Source organism: Panulirus ornatus, chromosome 58 (genome assembly GCF_036320965.1).
Source record: "Panulirus ornatus isolate Po-2019 chromosome 58, ASM3632096v1, whole genome shotgun sequence".
NCBI lineage: Eukaryota > Metazoa > Arthropoda > Malacostraca > Decapoda > Palinuridae > Panulirus > Panulirus ornatus.
Window position 1 is genome coordinate 20,862,858 of NC_092281.1, and position 21,502 is coordinate 20,884,359.

Genomic DNA, 21,502 nt, shown 5'->3' on the forward strand with positions numbered 1-21,502 from the left:
AGTCCTAGCATTACCCCATGACCAATTTCTGTGAGAGTTCTGGTATCACCAGGGGACCTTTCTTAAGGCTGCGCTACTTCCAGTACAAGGGAAATGTAGACCCCTTCAGACAAAGAAGCTCTGTGACGAGACTAAACTCTCTAAGATATAGCCTTGCCAAATGTAATCTGTAAATCTTCTAGATGTTTTTTGTTGATAGCTCGGTACAAGCCTCGTCTACAATATACGTATATGTCTGTGAAATATCGAGGTAATAAGTCGTTATCATTTAGCATTACTTCATTAAACCTAAAACAATTAGAGTAGAAGTTGAAATCCCTATTAGTCAAAGTACGAATGTGATTGTGTTGAAAATTGATGACTATCATTTATTCCTGTTAACTTCAAATGTTATAATCAGTACATGATATTCTAAACTTTTTATCATCACGCACTTTAGGCATGAAAGACTGAATTATGAATGTGTGTGTGTGTGTGTGTGTGTGTGTGTGTGTGTGTGTGTGTCCTCCTAGATGAATAGACAATACTTTTTCTCATATTTTCTTCCCTCAGCGTTTGATTCGGTCAGCGCAGTGTGGCGGGTGTGGTGTGCTGAGGAACCTACGGTGGTCATGGGTGTGGCCGTTGTGCTGGTCTCACACAACATCCTGACGGCGACTCCTGCACTAGTGCTGGTGGCTCTGGTGCACCTTGTATCTGCCCGTGAGTTGCGCCAACTCTTCTCTCGCCTTAGAAGCAGCAGTAGCTGGAGACTTATCTTCTACAGGTGTCACAATGAAAAATGAAAGTGTATCGAAATACATGTATATGTATGTTCATACAGATTCATGCATACACAAACATGTGAATTATCTCTCTCTTTTTCTCATCTACACACACACACACATATAGACACAACTTACATATACACAAAGTGAGACACAAGTACACACATAAGTTTACGATGACATACACACATAGTTGCAGATAAAGGGATAGATTGGCCATGGGTCACGGGATATGAAAAAATATCATCTTGCTTCATATCTCTCTCAATATCTCTCTTTTCTTTACTGGTACAGAATCTATCTGTTGCTCTCTGCTGTATTTGGTGTTTCATTTTGTGGACTCTACATTTCTGCCCTCGTGTGCCTCTGTCAATTTCATCTTGCCAATTCTATTTTTTTTCCATATTGTTTTCTCGTTCTCTTCAATTTCACTTTGAAACATTTATCATTTCTTGGTCCAATGGAAATGCCAACGGATTTCTGCTGGAGTGCTTGCTGACGTTGCCACAACAGCAGCAGCAGCAGCAGACTTGACAGAAGGCGGCTTATAATGACCCCTGGTCTGTTGGGCCTTGCGTACCTCTACCGTTGAGGCGTCTCTAGGATGATTGGGTTGCCGAGAAGCTGCTAAAGCCTCTGAACCAGTTACCATAATAAGTTTAGATCAAAGTCAGACATATTGCTTCGGGGGAGGGAGTCCCATGGAGAGCTGCAAAGACTCGTAGCTTGTGGAAGGCGAAGCATCTAACAGTCGTTGTATATACCTCTATTTCGATCCACTGCTACCAGAATACTATCTTGTTTAGAGGAGAATTCCATGATCATTCCATTTGATTAAAAGATATCTTAAACTGTAGGAAAGATATAGAAAGGAGGATTTTCCTGAAGTTAAAAACTAGATCTCTTATTCATAGGCTCCTGTGGTGAGAATATGCGAAATTGTACATAATTATGGCCAAATGTAAATGAATACATTCTTTTTCGTACGTTTACCAACCGGCTCGTTAGTTTCTTAGTTCGACTGCACGAATCACTTTCACAGCAATGATCCATCGTCTGTCTGGCCGTTAAGACAGATGAGACTTTCTGTAAAAGAGGATTTTTTGTACTTAAGTATACCATTATCTGGTTTGACTTTGGGTAATCTGCCTGTTTTTCTTAGCTTATTGGTATAACTCTTTTGCTATATTCCCGTACGGGACTTTATTTCTTTTCTGTCAATTAGTCTGGTCTCCATCGGCGATAAAGACTAAATTGCTTAGCCTTTATCTTTCATCCGTGAATAATGGCACCCTCGGGTTTCTGATTTAGTTACAATGAATTCTTTTGATGTTCGCCCCACGCCGGTGAAATGAAGAATCTTCAGTGCCTTCATTTTTCGCCGGATTTTCGAAGATGTAGCACCGGCTTGGTGTCCACTTGGATGACGTGTTGCACTGACTACATGTTGCTATACACACTCCATGCACGATGGAAGTGCGACATCACAGTAAGTCGGTAGGATGCATTTTTTCTTTCTTTTCACAAAACTTGGTATTCTATAAACACTCGCCACTTTTCAGTTCATGACGTCTATACACACTGAACGATATTTATAGATGTATATGGGAAGGTGGGTTTGCAGCAAGGCCGTTTGATGTCACCAATGCTGTTTGATATGTTTATGGATGAGGGTGGTGAAGGAAGTAACTGCGAAAGCATTGGAGGGAGAGAGGCGGGTCCGCAGTCCACTGAGGGGTAAGGGGTTTAAAAAATGAGTCAGTTCTTGTTTGCTTATGACACGTCTCTGTTGGCAGACTCGAGAAGAGAAACTGCAGAAGCAGGTATCTGCCTTCAGGAGAGAGTTGAAGTAGAGAAAGAGGAAAGTCAAGGTGAATATGAGGAAGGAATAACAGGGGAAAGAGACAGGTTGGCTGGAGTGGGAGCGTGAGTGAAGAGAACTTGGAGGATGTGGAGCGTTCTAGACAACTGGGAGTTGACCTGGTAGTGGGTGGAGTCATGGGAGCTGAAGAAATCCATAGGGTCGATGGGATGGAGTGAGACTTTTACAGTCTTCTATACTTGTCGTGCTAGTTGAATGCTATTTCCGAGCGTAAGATGGTGACCATACCTTCTACGAATTTTCCGGGTATAGTTGATGATACCCCTGTCCCATTTGCGCTCCAGGGAGCTCACCCTCAGCGGTTTCTGTAATTTAGTTCCTTTACCACGTTAATATGGCTCGTGGAAGACCTCTGAATAATTTCGATAGCTGCAATTTCGCCTACTTTGTGGGATGATGATTGATCACAGCAATATTCTATTCGTGGTAGTAAGAAGAGCGTGGCTGAGAAAGACTGGAATGGTTTGGACATATGGAGAGGATGAGTGAGGAGAGGTTGACTAGGAGGATATGCATTTCAGAAATGGACGAGACATGGAGAAAGGTGATCTAGAGACGAGATGGAAGGATTGAGTGAAAGAAGCTTTGAGTTATCAGGGCTTGAAAATGAAGAAGGGTGTGATGTGCATGAGACAGAGCGATATATGTATGTACATATTCTCAAAAATTGGTGTCTCCAAAAGTCATTCGACACAATATTTCCATTTGGATATCAAGAAATACCAATATTCGTCATTCGATTCCAATAACCAGATGGTTATAAGAAATCCATTCACCTTCCAAGATGTTGAATCATCAGAGAGACTCATTGTCCATTTACACTCGTATCCTGTTGGAAGAGGCGGATCAAAGGCATCGGAACGTTACTGAAGTAAAAAGGGATAAACTCAATAAAACCTTTTAGCAAAAGAAGGTCTCTTCACCTACTCAGCAGGTGAAAAACATGTTGACATTTCTTCCGAACTCCTCCTAAGCTGTCGATGAAGTTGCGTGATGAGATGCTGCTCAACTTGTGTAATGAGCCGTTGCTGGAGTTACGTAAGACCTTTTATTTTTTTTTCGTTCAAGAGTGTTGGCACAGATGAACTTGACTTTCATATCCCTCAAATTATGATCTATCAGTTCTTGTGAAGCAACGAGAAAAATGTCAGTCATTATTTTTCATTTTTCGTAGTGTAGAATGTCTATATAGCGATTAACCTCATAATCCAAGAGATTTTAGTTTTTGTAAAAGATTTACCAAAGCTAATGAATGATTTCGTAATCCCTCCTCACTCTCTGTGCGCGTTGAGCATTCCGTGTAAAGGAGGTGATCGGGTATTTAACGTAATTATGATTTTCAGATTGGAATCTAACGTAACAATGATTCTCAGGTTGGAAATCAACGTAACAATGATTCTCAGGTTGGAAATCAACGTAACAATGATTTTTAGATTAGAATCTAACGTAACAATGATTCTCAGATTATAAATCTAACATAACAATGATTCTCAGGTTGGAAATCAACGTAACAATGATTTTTGGATTAGAATCTAACTTAACAATGGATCTCAGACTATAAATCTAACGTAACAACGATTGTCAGGTTGGAAATCGACTTGACAATGATTTTTAGATTAGAATCTAACGTAACAATGATTCTCAGGTTGGAAATCAACGTAACAATGATTCTCAGGTTGGAAATCAACGTAACAATGATTCTCAGGTTGGAAATCAACGTAACAATGATTCTCAGGTTGGAAATCAACGTAACAATGATTCTCAGGTTGGAAATCAACGTAACAATGATTCTCAGGTTGGAAATCAACGTAACAATGATTCTCAGGTTGGAAATCAACGTAACAATGATTCTCAGGTTGGAAATCAACGTAACAATGATTCTCAGGTTGGAAATCAACGTAACAATGATTTTTAGATTAGAATCTAACGTAACAATGATTTTTAGATTAGAATCTAACGTAACAATGATTCTCAGGTTGGAAATCAACGTAACAATGATTTTTAGATTAGAATCTAACGTAACAATGATTCTCAGGTTGGAAATCAACGTAACAATGATTCTCAGGTTGGAAATCAACGTAACAATGATTTTTAGATTAGAATCTAACGTAACAATGATTCTCAGGTTGGAAATCAACGTAACAATGATTCTCAGGTTGGAAATCAACGTAACAATGATTCTCAGGTTGGAAATCAACGTAACAATGATTTTTAGATTAGAATCTAACGTAACAATGATTCTCAGATTATAAATCTAACATAACAATGATTCTCAGGTTGGAAATCAACGTAACAATGATTCTCAGGTTGGAAATCAACGTAACAATGATTCTCAGGTTGGAAATCAACGTAACAATGATTCTCAGGTTGGAAATCAACGTAACAATGATTTTTAGATTAGAATCTAACGTAACAATGATTCTCAGGTTGGAAATCAACGTAACAATGATTTTTAGATTGGAAATCAACGTAACAATGATTCTCAGGTTGGAAATCAACGTAACAATGATTCTCAGGTTGGAAATCAACGTAACAATGATTCTCAGGTTGGAAATCAACGTAACAATGATTCTCAGGTTGGAAATCAACGTAACAATGATTCTCAGGTTGGAAATCAACGTAACAATGATTCTCAGGTTGGAAATCAACGTAACAATGATTCTCAGGTTGGAAATCAACGTAACAATGATTCTCAGGTTGGAAATCAACGTAACAATGATTCTCAGGTTGGAAATCAACGTAACAATGATTCTCAGGTTGGAAATCAACGTAACAATGATTCTCAGGTTGGAAATCAACGTAACAATGATTCTCAGGTTGGAAATCAACGTAACAATGATTCTCAGGTTGGAAATCAACGTAACAATGATTCTCAGGTTGGAAATCAACGTAACAATGATTCTCAGGTTGGAAATCAACGTAACAATGATTCTCAGGTTGGAAATCAACGTAACAATGATTCTCAGGTTGGAAATCAACGTAACAATGATTCTCAGGTTGGAAATCAACGTAACAATGATTCTCAGGTTGGAAATCAACGTAACAATGATTCTCAGGTTGGAAATCAACGTAACAATGATTCTCAGGTTGGAAATCAACGTAACAATGATTCTCAGGTTGGAAATCAACGTAACAATGATTCTCAGGTTGGAAATCAACGTAACAATGATTCTCAGGTTGGAAATCAACGTAACAATGATTTTTAGATTAGAATCTAACGTAACAATGATTCTCAGGTTGGAAATCAACGTAACAATGATTCTCAGGTTGGAAATCAACGTAACAATGATTCTCAGGTTGGAAATCAACGTAACAATGATTCTCAGGTTGGAAATCAACGTAACAATGATTCTCAGGTTGGAAATCAACGTAACAATGATTTTTAGATTAGAATCTAACGTAACAATGATTCTCAGGTTGGAAATCAACGTAACAATGATTCTCAGGTTGGAAATCAACGTAACAATGATTTTTAGATTAGAATCTAACGTAACAATGATTTTTAGATTAGAATCTAACGTAACAATGATTCTCAGGTTGGAAATCAACGTAACAATGATTCTCAGGTTGGAAATCAACGTAACAATGATTCTCAGGTTGGAAATCAACGTAACAATGATTCTCAGGTTGGAAATCAACGTAACAATGATTCTCAGGTTGGAAATCAACGTAACAATGATTCTCAGATTATAAATCTAACATAACAATGATTCTCAGGTTGGAAATCAACGTAACAATGATTCTCAGGTTGGAAATCAACGTAACAATGATTCTCAGGTTGGAAATCAACGTAACAATGATTCTCAGGTTGGAAATCAACGTAACAATGATTCTCAGGTTGGAAATCAACGTAACAATGATTTTTAGATTAGAATCTAACGTAACAATGATTCTCAGGTTGGAAATCAACGTAACAATGATTCTCAGGTTGGAAATCAACGTAACAATGATTCTCAGGTTGGAAATCAACGTAACAATGATTCTCAGGTTGGAAATCAACGTAACAATGATTCTCAGGTTGGAAATCAACGTAACAATGATTCTCAGGTTGGAAATCAACGTAACAATGATTCTCAGGTTGGAAATCAACGTAACAATGATTTTTAGATTAGAATCTAACGTAACAATGATTCTCAGGTTGGAAATCAACGTAACAATGATTCTCAGATTATAAATCTAACATAACAATGATTCTCAGGTTGGAAATCAACGTAACAATGATTCTCAGGTTGGAAATCAACGTAACAATGATTCTCAGGTTGGAAATCAACGTAACAATGATTTTTAGATTAGAATCTAACGTAACAATGATTTTTAGATTAGAATCTAACGTAACAATGATTCTCAGGTTGGAAATCAACGTAACAATGATTCTCAGGTTGGAAATCAACGTAACAATGATTCTCAGGTTGGAAATCAACGTAACAATGATTCTCAGGTTGGAAATCAACGTAACAATGATTCTCAGGTTGGAAATCAACGTAACAATGATTCTCAGGTTGGAAATCAACGTAACAATGATTCTCAGGTTGGAAATCAACGTAACAATGATTCTCAGGTTGGAAATCAACGTAACAATGATTCTCAGGTTGGAAATCAACGTAACAATGATTCTCAGGTTGGAAATCAACGTAACAATGATTCTCAGGTTGGAAATCAACGTAACAATGATTCTCAGGTTGGAAATCAACGTAACAATGATTCTCAGGTTGGAAATCAACGTAACAATGATTCTCAGGTTGGAAATCAACGTAACAATGATTCTCAGGTTGGAAATCAACGTAACAATGATTCTCAGGTTGGAAATCAACGTAACAATGATTCTCAGGTTGGAAATCAACGTAACAATGATTCTCAGGTTGGAAATCAACGTAACAATGATTCTCAGGTTGGAAATCAACGTAACAATGATTCTCAGGTTGGAAATCAACGTAACAATGATTCTCAGGTTGGAAATCAACGTAACAATGATTCTCAGGTTGGAAATCAACGTAACAATGATTCTCAGGTTGGAAATCAACGTAACAATGATTCTCAGGTTGGAAATCAACGTAACAATGATTTTTAGATTAGAATCTAACGTAACAATGATTCTCAGGTTGGAAATCAACGTAACAATGATTCTCAGGTTGGAAATCAACGTAACAATGATTCTCAGGTTGGAAATCAACGTAACAATGATTCTCAGGTTGGAAATCAACGTAACAATGATTCTCAGGTTGGAAATCAACGTAACAATGATTCTCAGGTTGGAAATCAACGTAACAATGATTCTCAGGTTGGAAATCAACGTAACAATGATTCTCAGGTTGGAAATCAACGTAACAATGATTCTCAGGTTGGAAATCAACGTAACAATGATTTTTAGATTAGAATCTAACGTAACAATGATTCTCAGGTTGGAAATCAACGTAACAATGATTCTCAGGTTGGAAATCAACGTAACAATGATTCTCAGGTTGGAAATCAACGTAACAATGATTTTTAGATTAGAATCTAACGTAACAATGATTCTCAGGTTGGAAATCAACGTAACAATGATTCTCAGGTTGGAAATCAACGTAACAATGATTCTCAGGTTGGAAATCAACGTAACAATGATTCTCAGGTTGGAAATCAACGTAACAATGATTCTCAGGTTGGAAATCAACGTAACAATGATTCTCAGGTTGGAAATCAACGTAACAATGATTCTCAGGTTGGAAATCAACGTAACAATGATTCTCAGGTTGGAAATCAACGTAACAATGATTCTCAGGTTGGAAATCAACGTAACAATGATTCTCAGGTTGGAAATCAACGTAACAATGATTCTCAGGTTGGAAATCAACGTAACAATGATTCTCAGGTTGGAAATCAACGTAACAATGATTCTCAGGTTGGAAATCAACGTAACAATGATTCTCAGGTTGGAAATCAACGTAACAATGATTCTCAGGTTGGAAATCAACGTAACAATGATTCTCAGGTTGGAAATCAACGTAACAATGATTCTCAGGTTGGAAATCAACGTAACAATGATTCTCAGGTTGGAAATCAACGTAACAATGATTCTCAGGTTGGAAATCAAGAAAAAAAAGGGATCAGTGGAAGTTTTGTGAAAGATTGAGAGGCACCAGGGTCAGCCATGATGTTTAATAAAGCGAGGTGTGAATGAATTATTTTAACTCGTACTGCTGAGGCAAGACATGCACCGCTGCGTAGAAGAGGAGGGGAGAGAGTCCAATATTCACAACCTGGCGATATTGAGGCTGGATGAATATTGCATCGGACACCGGTACAATCCATTCGAGTTGAATATCTGATTCTTTTCGCGAAAGGACAAACAAAAGAATATCACCTTTATTTATGTATACGATCATCACGTCGTCAGAAGTGTCATTTCAGGTTGAAACTTTATGCCTGGATGCCAAGCAAAGCCAATAGATTTTCGTCGATACATAAAACTCTTACGTCTAAAAAAATTGTAGTTATGTACCTAGATGTCACACTGTGACCTCTCTCTCTCTCTCTCTCTCTCTCTCTCTCTCTCTCTCTCTCTCTCTCTCTCTCTCTCTCTCTCTCTCTCTCTCTCTCTCTCTCAGGCAGCAAGTGATAGGCAATATGCTTAGAGATGGCTGCGTAGTGAGCCAGCACTTCAGTAACTTTTAAGTTCTACTCCCTGGCCAGTCAAGCTCTACTCCCTGGCCCAGTCTTCTTTTTCTGATTACATTGAAAGGGGATTTCATTGTTCTTGCTTACTCAACATGTCACAGACTTATTAATTAACCTTCACATGGCATCAGTAACTTGCCCTAGGTGGGTGATGTGTCCTGATCTCAGCCTGTAGTTGAACCCTATACAGTCAACTCAACACCAAAATCATCAAGAAGTTATGGGCACAAGAATTAGCCTTCTTTCATCCACATGATTTCTTTCACTTCGAAATGGTTTTCATTTTTGGTTGTACTGTCGTTACTACTGCCACGTACAGCTATTTACCTCATTTATTTGTGTGTGTATCACGTGCTTCGTAAGGGCTGGTCAATGTTTAATAGAGACTGGACGGAAGTATGTCTGCTATATCGATCCTGACAATAAGAACAGGTGGTAATATCCAAAGATCCTCAGGATCTTTGCTAATATCTCAGATCTTCAAGATTGCGTACACGCTGCTGGCTCCCTGGTGTATGAGAAAGAGTCGGGGATGAATGCAAACGCGAAATAGCCAATCCCAGCGATCCACTATTAGGCGCTTCAGGGGCATCCACACCTCGCTAATCTTCACCATATTGGAGTCTTCTGCTCCCGTCAGAAGCAAACGCGTCCCAGAAATATCAGGCATGGGCGAAGGAAGGACCGACCGTCTTCTCTCATGCGGGGGTTCGTCGAGATGTTTGGTTGATCAGTTTGTTGAGTCTACTGGCTGGCAGCCTACTGGATTACCGGACTCCGTCTACTCGAGGTTACACCGCGAGCGATAAGTATCACCGGGAGTACAGCTTCATCCAAGAGCATTTCACTCCAAACAAAACGAGTTGACGTTTCCGCACGTCCAGAAGTAGCGCAGCAAGAGCTGGAAAGAGATCGTGCGTAACACTAGGACCTGGTTCTTAGGAACCCACACACTCATGCACCCTGGAGCCGTCCGCGCAGAGGCGGGAGGTGCAGTATCCAAATGGTCGATGATGACTTTATGGCAGTGTTCTCCTTGTTGGTTGGGTAACTGCTGGTGTGGCGTCGTGTTCCTCCCCACGGCGCATTCTCTAGCTTGTCACCAGCTTATGTAGGTAGTGTGGTCGCGCGGGATGGGTGGATTGACTGTCTACCAGACATTGTGGTTCATAATGTGTTCGTCCAGACCGGCGTCAGCTACCTGAAGTACAAGAGAAGCCTGCGTCTTTCATTTGGCTTCTTATCTCTACTTTACGACGGAGTTCCTGCTTAAGGAACGCTTACCCACACAAGAAAATAAATTCAATGATGAAATGAATGCCAGACACATATCTCTTCATGTTCCTGTAGGCGGTTGATAATCCATTCCACAATTTAATTTTTTCTTCTGGTATTAAGGTGATCCCGCTGAAGCGCTAAGGTAATATTTACCTTAATAGATTTCCAAATGTCAATCAACATGCCTCAAAATCTTGTGGTTTGCATGACTTGTAGGAAATCATCCAGCTCATGTTCCATTCTGCTCCGTCTGCTGCCCGTATATGCCCGTGATGTTGTGTGCAAGTACGTCGACTTCAAAGGGTTTCACCATAAATAATTAAGTCGTCATTTTTCCCCTATGTGAATTCCTGAGAACGTCCCCCCAAAAGGATTTCTGGAATTTCAGATGGAAAAAAAAGAAAAGTTATCGGAGTCAAGGTCATGGTTCGTCGCTTCCTTTTATTGCTTTGGTGATGAGAATCGAACCAACGAACCTATCTCAAGGACTCTGCAAACATTGCCAGCCATCACTTGCATGAATAGCGCCTTTTCTAAACTCGCGAGAGCTGTAGTTTTCTGTTAATGTCAGTTGGATATAAAGTTTTGTCCATCGTGAAGTGAATTGTCTCCGTAGCGAGTGAGGAATTGTCAGCTTTGTACATTCATAGCCTTTTTTTCTTTCTGCATCAAACGTCTCTCTATTACCCCTGTAGTTCTCATATGATACAGTGAAAGCACTGTTTTAGAATTCATAGCCACAGTGCTTCACTGATCTTGGGAGATCGACGTAAAAACTCTTCAGCGAAGACAAGCGTCACTTACAGGAAAAACGAGAAAAATTGGTTTGCCTCAAGGTGGAACTTGCACCATAGGGCAGCACACCACAGCCAGCGTGAAATGGCTGCTTGGAGACCGATTCGTTTCTACCATGGAGGGAAAAATAGTTCATGGTATATGAGCACAGGCTTATGCCAGCATAGTGAAACATTTTCCTCAATTCTAATTACAATTATCTTCGAATCGTGCCTTTGCATTTGAGAGATAACTATTCTATTAGAGAGTCACTTACATTCATTTACGCTTCGAGAAATATTCGTGATGATGATATTGCGATTTCTGAAACTCCTGGAAGGTTTGCAGCTTCGAAGCTTCAAAGTCCTGAGGTCTCGGAGATTCAAAGTCCCAAAGTCTCGGGGTTTCAAAGCCCCAAAGTCTCGGAGTTTCAAAGACTGCAACGTTCTCGTTTTTTTTTTCTCGGTGAGAAATTCCCGATTAGTTCAAATGACATAATTTTGCATATACGGTTTGTCAACCTGTTTCGTTCAGACGATGGCTTAAGCTAAAGCGACATTGCATTCTGAGCGAATAACTCGTGGACAGTGATGGCTAGCGAGCATCGCTTGTAGCTATGTGCAACGGATCGAGTCCTGAAAGATCTTTGCGTCAATCGGCTGATCACATTATGTATATCATGACGCTAATTTAGGAAAAAGAAAAACTCTTACAAAATGTAAAATCTAGCGAGACAGACATAAGCAGTATGCGACATTAAGGTCAAAATCAAACTGATATGAATACTGTATTTAATATATATGCATCTCAACAGATATCTATCTCAGATATTAACATTATAACATTCATGCCTGAGCTACTGACATCTAAACCTCTCTCTCTCTCTCTCTCTCTCTCTCTCTCTCTCTCTCTCTCTCTCTCTCTCTCTCTCTCTCTCTGGCAGTATAATATCACCTCTCTTAAAACACCATCATCAACCACCAGCATCGTATTATTTTTCACACTAGCATACTGACACCTGCTTTCAGTAATATTCCCCGACAGAACATATAAAGTTAAGAACCTGACACTACTAGCACTTACCTAACATCGGCGCCCACAGTAAGGTCAGCGTGTTGACACAATGATTCCTTCCCTCCCTCTTTTCCTTGTAGGCGGGAAGGGCATCGCATGCGAGCCAGGATGGTTCCCTTGTGACTCCGACGACAGGTGTGTGGAGCGGAGGTTCATCTGCGACCGCTACTTCGACTGTCTCGACCGGAGCGACGAGCGGAACTGCAGTAAGTATTTTGAGAGAGAGAGAGAGAGAGAGAGAGAGAGAGAGAGAGAGAGAGAGAGAGAGAGAGAGAGAGAGAGAGAGAGAGAGAGAGTATATACGCTTACATGACGGGACTAAATTGAATGAGTTCGGTGCAGAGAAAACGCGAATAGCTTTGATTGCTTTGGTGAAGCTAAAGCTTTGGGATGGCAATACGAATGAAAGTTGAAACTAGGAAAGAGATACATCTGTATGCGTTGTCATATATTTACGTAAATATGTATGCGTGTGATTACTATTTGAATTTGCTATTTGTATATTTATATCATAAGCTTCCAGTCCTTGCTTCATTTTAGCCCATATATCGATCGATTAATGGCAGCAGAGACCGTACCTCGAGAATCACTTCTAAAAAATCTGAAGATGGCAAATAAAGAAAAAGAAATAGATAAAGAAAGAAAAAAAGGAGTACGAGACTGATCTACAGTGACGGATAGAGTGTGTTTTGAGTTTTTCTAACCAGTGTTACGTCAGTACAATGAATTTCATAAGTTATCTAACTCTGTTATCTGTTACTTTTGATAGTACGACTTCTGAGATTGGATCCTGTATCCCTGAAGGATAATAGCACATTTACCTTGGCTTCATTCGTATGTAACTGTGTGTTCTTTTTATATCTACATGATCATTAACGGCGATATGCAGTCCCTGCTCAGATTCAATCCATGATGAACCCCTAGCACTTTTCATTTTTCACAGTCATTAAGTGCCAACTGTTCCTTAATAATCCCATTCCACTAAGAAAAAAAATTCTTTTTAATCAAATCACAAATATAATGAAGACTATTAAATGCTTTTTATCATGCGTTTAGTCGTCCAATGATGTATCTTTTTTTTTCCCAACCAACTGCTCTCGAAAATTTATATGCTGTGGCGTTGTATTTAGCAGTCAACATCGGTGTGTTTCATGGGGATAATAATTCTTGCCTAGTACGACTACGTTTGTGTTTTATGTTCTTCTAATAAAATGGTACATTTTGTTGAGATTTGGAGTAGCCTTTCTACTTCCTTTGTACGTTTTTCCTTTTTATGAACTTTCACACATTCATTCTTTCTCCTCACCGCGTCGAGGCCAACACGTACCCTGTAAAGCGTCACATGTACAGTGTCTTTACCTTGTATACACACACACACACACACACACACACACACACACTGCCCCAGCCGAACGCAGGTAACCAATCTATCGACCAGCCCTGAGTGGAGGATAAACACCTTTATCTCATTCATCACCAAGAATCATTTCACACAGAAACCTGGGAATGTTCCAGCACGTACGGCCCTCAGCTGTATCTTTATGTTTGAATTTCATTTGTATTCTTTCGTATTGAGCGATAGCAATACTATCGCGAAATGAGGTGTTGTCAGCTAGCAGCGTAGAATGGGGGAGCTGAAAATTCCCCACGGCAATCATAAAATGCAAATATTGACGTCGAGGAGTTTAATCATTGCAACACGACCTTAGTTCTCACTTACCAGAGGGGGGACGAGGCTTGGCTATATTCTACGCTTATTTCTCGCGTAAGTTAGCTGGAATGTCAGAGTATAAGACTCTTTTTTGATTGATGATTGAAGGGGATTTTTTTTGTAGGAGTTGAAGGATCTGTGTAGGAGGTGGGTTCATTGGAGGGTCTTTGGTGGCGCGGTCATGAGGAGGAGGAGAAGGAGGAGGAGGAGGAGAAGGAAGGGTAAGGAGAGTAAATGATAAGGAAATCAGGAGTGATTAGCGAGCCTCTGGCTCATCCCCTGGTGCTACGCTGTCGATCATCCACGTCGTCTGTGGCTGACGATACGTCATGGGGAAGTAGGATCCATTTCAGGTACGACTATGAGGAATTCGTGTGTAGATGAAGCTGTGTTGATGTGTGGGTCTTGAAAAATGTAGTTTGTGATCATGTTAGGTAGATTCTGTGCCGCGTGGTTCAGTCATATAGTCTGTGGTTGATTATAAGGTATGGGGAAGTAGGATCCCTTCAAGGTGCAGAAGTGAGGAATAATGCAAATACAGAGTTAGCTATGTTTCTGTGTGAGTCCTGAAAAAGCAAGGTTTGTGATTAAGTTTTGTAGATCCTATGGAATCAAGTGTTCCAACGATTGATGTGGTATGTAAGATAAGAAAGTGCGTGTGTGTGTGTGTGTGTGTGTGTGTGTGTGTGTGTGTGTGTGTGTGTGTGTGTGTGTGTGTGTGTAATCACTAGCTGTGTGTTATGGTGAGAGTTTTACACTCTTGATGTCCTCATTCCATAACCTTGTCCATATTTACCGTATTTTAACACCTATATATATGTGTGTGTGTGTGTGTGTGTGTGTGTGTGCGCGTGTGTGTGTGTATGTGTGTGTGTGGTTAGACACAATTACCTATCATCTATTCAGCACTGTTAGACTACATCAATGACTATTTCCATACTGTAACAATGATGGCAACAACGACTCTTTTCGTGTCGGGTATGTCTGATGAGAATATAACATAGTCATTGTCTTCTATTTCTGGCTTTTTTGTTTTTAATCATACATTTCCCTGCTCTCTCCCAACAGCTGACCATCACGCAGACGACTTCGTGGATATGCTCTACCGCAAAAGACCCGATGAAGACTCCGAGAAGAGACGTGGAATGTGTAGTATGTTCTGATCACTATAACTCTACATTACAACTGTGGTGTGATGAAGTTTGATGCATGCGCACGCGCGAGTCTGTGTGTGTATTGGTTCTCATCCCTTGTCATGTCCCTATGAAGCCATCCCCCTCTGGAAAGTCCAAGGGGTGTTTGAGAGACTTCACACAATGGTGGTTGATATGAGCATCATTAATATGTGGGTTGGTGGCCACTGTGGGGAACCTGGGCCTCTTTGAAACACTCTGTAGGTAGCAAACCTACATATAGATTTACCCAGAGCTTCATCATGATAATGGATATAGACTATATATCTCATATAAGGTCAAGCACAGTTGTTATAGACTATATATCTCATTTAAGGTCAAGCACAGTTGTTATAGACTATATATCTCATATAAGGTCAAGCACAGTTGTTATAGACTATATATCTCATATTAGGTCAAACACAATTGTTATAGACTATATATCTCATTTAAGGTCAAGCACAGTTGTTATAGACTATATATCTCTTATAAAGTCAAGCACAGTTGTTATAGACTATATATCTCTTTTAAGGTCAAACACAGTTGTTGAAGGTGCACCATTAGATCTATTCAGGAGAGAGAAGTAAAAACAGTTATTCGCATATCAAGTAATTCTTAAATGGTGGTCACCTTAACTAGTTCTTAACACAGAAGCCTTCTTCATTTCTTGTAGTGACTCGCCGTTTCTTTGCCTCCGTCCAAATAGTAAAAAAAAAACAAAGCTCGCGAAATGTGTGAGAAAGGATGTGATTTATTTCTTTAGTTTCTTTTTTCGTACATAATTTTTTTCTTTTCATTTTATAGATCGTGAGTTGTTTTTTTTTTCTCTCTCTCTCTCACACAGAGCTGGTGTCCCCGCCCCCCGTGTGTCGCTGTGCCGACTACAGTCTTTTCTGCGAGTCTAGGGATTTGTCCCAGGTGCCCTCTCCTTTACCCTCTGCTGCGAGATATATGTACGTATTGTGAGAATGATCACCACTTGTCTAACTATCTCCAGCTCGAGGATCTAAGTATTAGACTGAGGTCAGATTTCCATACGATGTACATTTCTTCTTCTACCCTTATTATTTTTTTTTTCAATATTCCAGTCTCGTACCTGAAGGATGTCTATTTGAAAGAATTAGAAATATCTTTATTCACGAGAGAGGAGCTTCCTCTTCTTCATTCCCTCGTGTAATTTAAGAACACACACACACACACACACACACACACACACACACACACACACACACACACTAGCCTTAGGCTTAGGCGGAGAATGAACACCTGGGTTGGGTGTGGGCCGATTGCCACGCCCAGGATTTGAAACCATGCAGGCCCGTGCTGAATCATGCTGAATGACGTTGTGTGTGTGTGTGTGTGTGTGTGTGTGTGTAACAGTGGTACCATTTAAAGATTCAAACATTTTGGGCGTCGCCGGAAACAGGAAAAAATAAAAATTGGCTTTGTTAAAACGTTCTTCGATAACAAAAAATCAACAACACATTTGTCGAAAAATTACCAGAAATTGAGAGAATGAATTTGAAGTGGTATTCATAAAATAACATTTAAAGAGTATTTGTTGTGTAAACAAAACAAAACAAAAAAAAAAGGAGAAATTTGCTTTTGATCGTGTGATGCCAACAGGAAAGTTCAAAAATGTAGTCTTCAAATTGCTGATAACTCAGTCAGCATTAGCGGCCCAGCGCTGTCTGGCAACCCATCGTTATCACCAAACAAGGTCTGTTTCATGGAAAGTTTCATTTCTATTGAGTAAACTTTACCGAAGACAAGTATGATGAACGGGTCATGATTGCGTAATTATGAATAACATAAATACATACTCGTAAATGTAACTTTTACAGGATAATTCATCACAGATTTACGTATTCAGAATCGTGTAAATCGATGGGTAAACATACAATCATAATTATTACGTAAGGATTTTATACAGTAACAAATCAAACAGGGTTGCAGGCCTAATGACCTTACTTATAGGTCACTGGCCGTTAAACTCAACAAAAACAATGTCAATCGACCATACCAGAAAACAAATTTGTGTCCATATTCGTCCGAACAATTTCATTGACTGAATACGAACAGACATGCATTTTGCTATCAATTATTGTTTTTTTCTATTACAGAGGTCTCTCTCTCTCTCTCTCTCTCTCTCTCTCTCTCTCTCTCTCTCTCTCTCTCTCTCTCTCTCTCTATATATATCTCTCTCTCTCTCTATATATATATATATATATATATATATATATATATATATGTATGTACAGATAGATAGATAGATAGAGAGAGACTTTTTTTACGCCTAATTTTCACTCATCCAGTTACATTTGTAAATCCTCTGGACCGTTCAACCTGCTTCTACCATTAACTACCGAATGGAGAGTTCATACAACAAACCAGTTTGATACCTGATATCTAGAAACATTAAATACTTTCTGACATCAAACGAGTATTGTACAAACTTGTTCCTTGTGAATGCTGTTAGGTTTTACATGAAATGATACGACTTTAAACGCTAGGTGTCACTCAGTAAAAAACGTAATATTCAGGGGCAAAATATCATTCACTGTGTGGTAGTCAAGTTGAACGATAGCTCCTCCTGGTCTACAAAGACCAGTTATGGTCTAACTACGTAGGAGAATATCATAGCAATAACATATGGTATGAACTAGCGTTATCTTCACCAAATCTGTCGGATCAAAACGTTGTTTATAGCATTAATAACGCTATTATCAGCCAGTATGTTACCGTTACTACTTTGACCACATACGCTGGTAATGGACGTGTAGCATTCATTCCCTTCAAGTACATTTTTGCCTCAACCCAAACTTTCTTTGTAGGTATTTCCCACAGGAGAACTCTCATGGCAAACATTGATCTCACCGTCATTGTAACTCCTCTGTATTCTATGAAGTCACGAAGCAACTAGATTAGCCTAGGACACTCTTATCTTCGCCATCCAACAGTCTCCTATTTCACCAGCATTTCATCGAGGTTGTAGTTTAATCAGCGACCTGCCTGTTCCCAGGAGGGGGAAAAAATTCACTTGGGTGTCTAAATGTCGAGATACAGGAAGGTCATTTGTCACAAGGGTAAATTCCGTACCGGAAAAAAATAATTCTCCGACGCATTTTGACGAAAGACTATCTCCAAAGCTTCATTAAATCCGGGTGTAGAATGTGGAGTGGTGGTCGTGGTGAGGATTTACTCTTTGATAGGTTTGGAACTCTTAAGTCGTCCATTTAGAAGAGTCATCTGGGAGATTTAGTCTCGTAACAGAGAGATAGAGTTTCTTTTTATAAAACTGGAAGCTGTTGTAGTTGAGGTGGCGTGGCTAGTGAGGTGTGTTGAGGTCAGATGTGTCAGTTAGGTTGTAAGTATGCGTGAGTAAGGTTTCCCTTACTGTACAAAGGTATACAGGTGAATTAGCATTAGACCCTTCTCTTGTGGCTGCTTGTGATGTCAGAGATCAGAACCGAAGCCCTGAGAGTAGAAAGAGTAGGAAATACAAGTTAATGTTTTAGTAGGAGGTGCAAATAGTGTCATAGACATGAAGCGACTGTATTCGTCCAGTTCGATGGTGTTGCTTTCAAGTACTCTTGTTGGTATGTCACAACATACATTAACGATCCTTTTGAAGAAAAGGTTCCTGTTCGAAAAGAAAAGAAAAGAGAGCTTGCATTTGAGTTCGTGTTTCCATTCCCATGGTGAATTCAGGCAGAATTAACCTTAACAATGTGTTTAGTTAAGGTCGCCAAAGTCTTTGATAATCATCTTGATGAACGTATAGTTTCAGTAAAGCCTGAAGTCTCTGAGAGGGATGCGCTTTTCCACTGACCGCGGTAAAGGATCAACCAAGACAAAACAATAATGTCACTAGCTTCTTTATTGGACCAGAGCAGCTGTCGAGATTCCCACGGAATGATGTCATCGACCTACAGATGACTCGTTGTATGTCTCAGTTCCCGAAACAAGGAGGAGACGACGGTTTTGTTTATATACTCGTCTCTGGAGAAGAACTGGTAAGCCTTTGTGACAAAAGCCTTGTACTGCACTACTGTATTGGCTGCGCCAACGTCACTTGTATAACAGAAAACGCTCACTTTGTTTTGAATATGAGCTGGAAGGTCTCTGAAGAATTACAGAATTTGTGTAGAATGTCAAAAGTAAATTTACAGATCTGTTTTTGCCAATATCTGCCAGCATACTGGGGCAGAGAGAACCCGAAACTATTGCTCTTAATTTCCAAAATGTTATATACCAAGGATAAGTTGTGCAGTCCAAAACAGGTTTAGATTCTTTAATGATTCTTAAGATCTTGTTTTCCTGCAAGATGTCCTCAGATCAGGAGACTGGAAGTCTCTGAATGATGGTCTGCAGAGACAACATACGCCTGTGGATTTTTTTTTTTTTCCTCTTTCCTTCATCTTTCGGTGATGGTTGGCTCTCTTTGACGATCGTCACAGAGCCTAGCTTTAAGAGCCATGAAGGTTTTGTCTTGATGAAGGTGTTGTAAACAAATTTACATGGAGAGGTTTGAGAGCAGATATGCAAGGGAGTAACACTTGAGCATAAGGGTGAAAAAAATTTGTTTTAAAAAGTGTTACGTGTTAGTTCATCCAACGGTATACATGCCCTCTGCTCGTACGCAACTTCATGTCTACAACCCACCGCTCAGTGAAGTTGCTGGATTCCCCCTCCCTGTCAGCGGGGTAAATGGGTTTGTTGTCAAAGCAGAAGTACAAAAGGGGCTCGTGAAGTACAAAAGAGGTTCGTGAAGCGTTCCGTAAAATTCGGAGGAGATACTGAAAGGCTATGCATATATGTGACTTCGCCTGGCGTACAACACAGACACTCGGTGCTGATCGATCACACATGCGACCCCTGGTAAATTTTCGATGAAAAGGCGCCCACGACTTCAGTAGACTATGTTACAATTTTCTGGTCACTTAGCAGATTTATTGTTCATCGTTTTTATTTCACAGCTTCGAGATAGTTTGTCTTCGTTCCATCAGTTTCGGCAAAATTCGCTCACAATGAGAGGATTAAATGACGCCTTTATTATTTTTACTTCTAAGCCTCTCTGTGTATAGTGACGTGAGATGCTTACTTCCTTTCCAGCATTATGGAGCATCTACAGATGGCCCGGTATTTGACCTTTCTTAAGACATGGGAGTCTTCTAAAGACATGTGGAAGTCCTCGCCTTCTACCTCAGCTGCCTCCTGAGCGAAGTCGGGTCTGAGTCCTTACTGTGGCGTTATTCCTAACCATTTATAAATTGGCTGTGGCTTTGTGTCCATCGGCACACTTGCAGAGTTCCCTGACCTGAGTTTTACCTGTGATGCTGCTAAGTTATTCCATGTTAAAAGTCAGTGTACATGGCAAAGTTGCAAACTTTATTTCCCCTCGGAAAATCAGTAGCATCAGCCATTACTGCTAGGCTTGGAGTTAAGGGATGATGCCAGGGGAGGAAATACCAGTAAAAAGCAGGTTATAGCATTTCAACAAAGTCGCAACACTGGTTACCAGAGCACCGGCGTACAACAACAGGTTTCGACTCCAGTAAATGAACATGAATCTCCATAACACTGAGAAGCTGAGTGCGAAAGTTCATTACAAAGATGACCACAAAGTAGGCAGAACGTATCCTTGCCTGGTTGGAGTTACGTAGATGAGAAATAAGGAAGACTCGGTATTAAATGATGTACCTCAATTATCTTAAACACGCGGAAGAAGAGATTAAGAGACATCTCAGAAAAGCCAGATGGATAAACGTATTGTATAATCTTGGATTACCGGATTGCCTGTGGTAATTCCCTCAAGAGAGGATGAAAACGCAGTACGATATTCAGGGCATTGTTAGGGGATAGGGGGAGTTTGATGAACTGAAAGTCATCTATCGGGGAAAGCAAAGAAAATATGTCATGGGAAGCTTTTTCCTACTGGGCAAGGGTAACAACTGGCGTTCCCTCAGGGCTTGATATTGAAACGAACACTTTTTCTATGTAAACGACTCAATGAAGGGTCAGAGGGAGTGGACGTTGCATCTCAACATGTAGAGTGGTCATGCCAGACTTATAAACACAGCTTGGAGTAACAGGGAGTGCAATAGGTGAGGGAGAACTACATATAATTACCGCATTTGTCTGTGAAAATGACTGAGAAAGTTTTACCATAAGGAATGTAAATAAAAGA

At 39.9% G+C, this 21,502-nt stretch overlaps 1 protein-coding gene across 1 annotated transcript in view; it reads left to right on the top strand.

Annotated features, from left to right (window-relative positions):
- The first annotated feature begins 584 nt into the window (after positions 1 to 584).
- The window catches only part of LOC139766795 (uncharacterized), a 70,010-nt gene continuing 49,092 nt past the window's right edge, over positions 585 to 21,502 (top strand). Inside the window, exons 1-4 of the mRNA XM_071695716.1 lie at positions 585 to 702; positions 12,510 to 12,635; positions 15,209 to 15,292; positions 16,157 to 16,265. Coding sequence (XP_071551817.1) covers positions 612 to 702; positions 12,510 to 12,635; positions 15,209 to 15,292; positions 16,157 to 16,265 — 410 coding nt within the window. The 5' untranslated portion in view covers positions 585 to 611. The remainder of the gene's footprint in view (positions 703 to 12,509; positions 12,636 to 15,208; positions 15,293 to 16,156; positions 16,266 to 21,502) is intronic.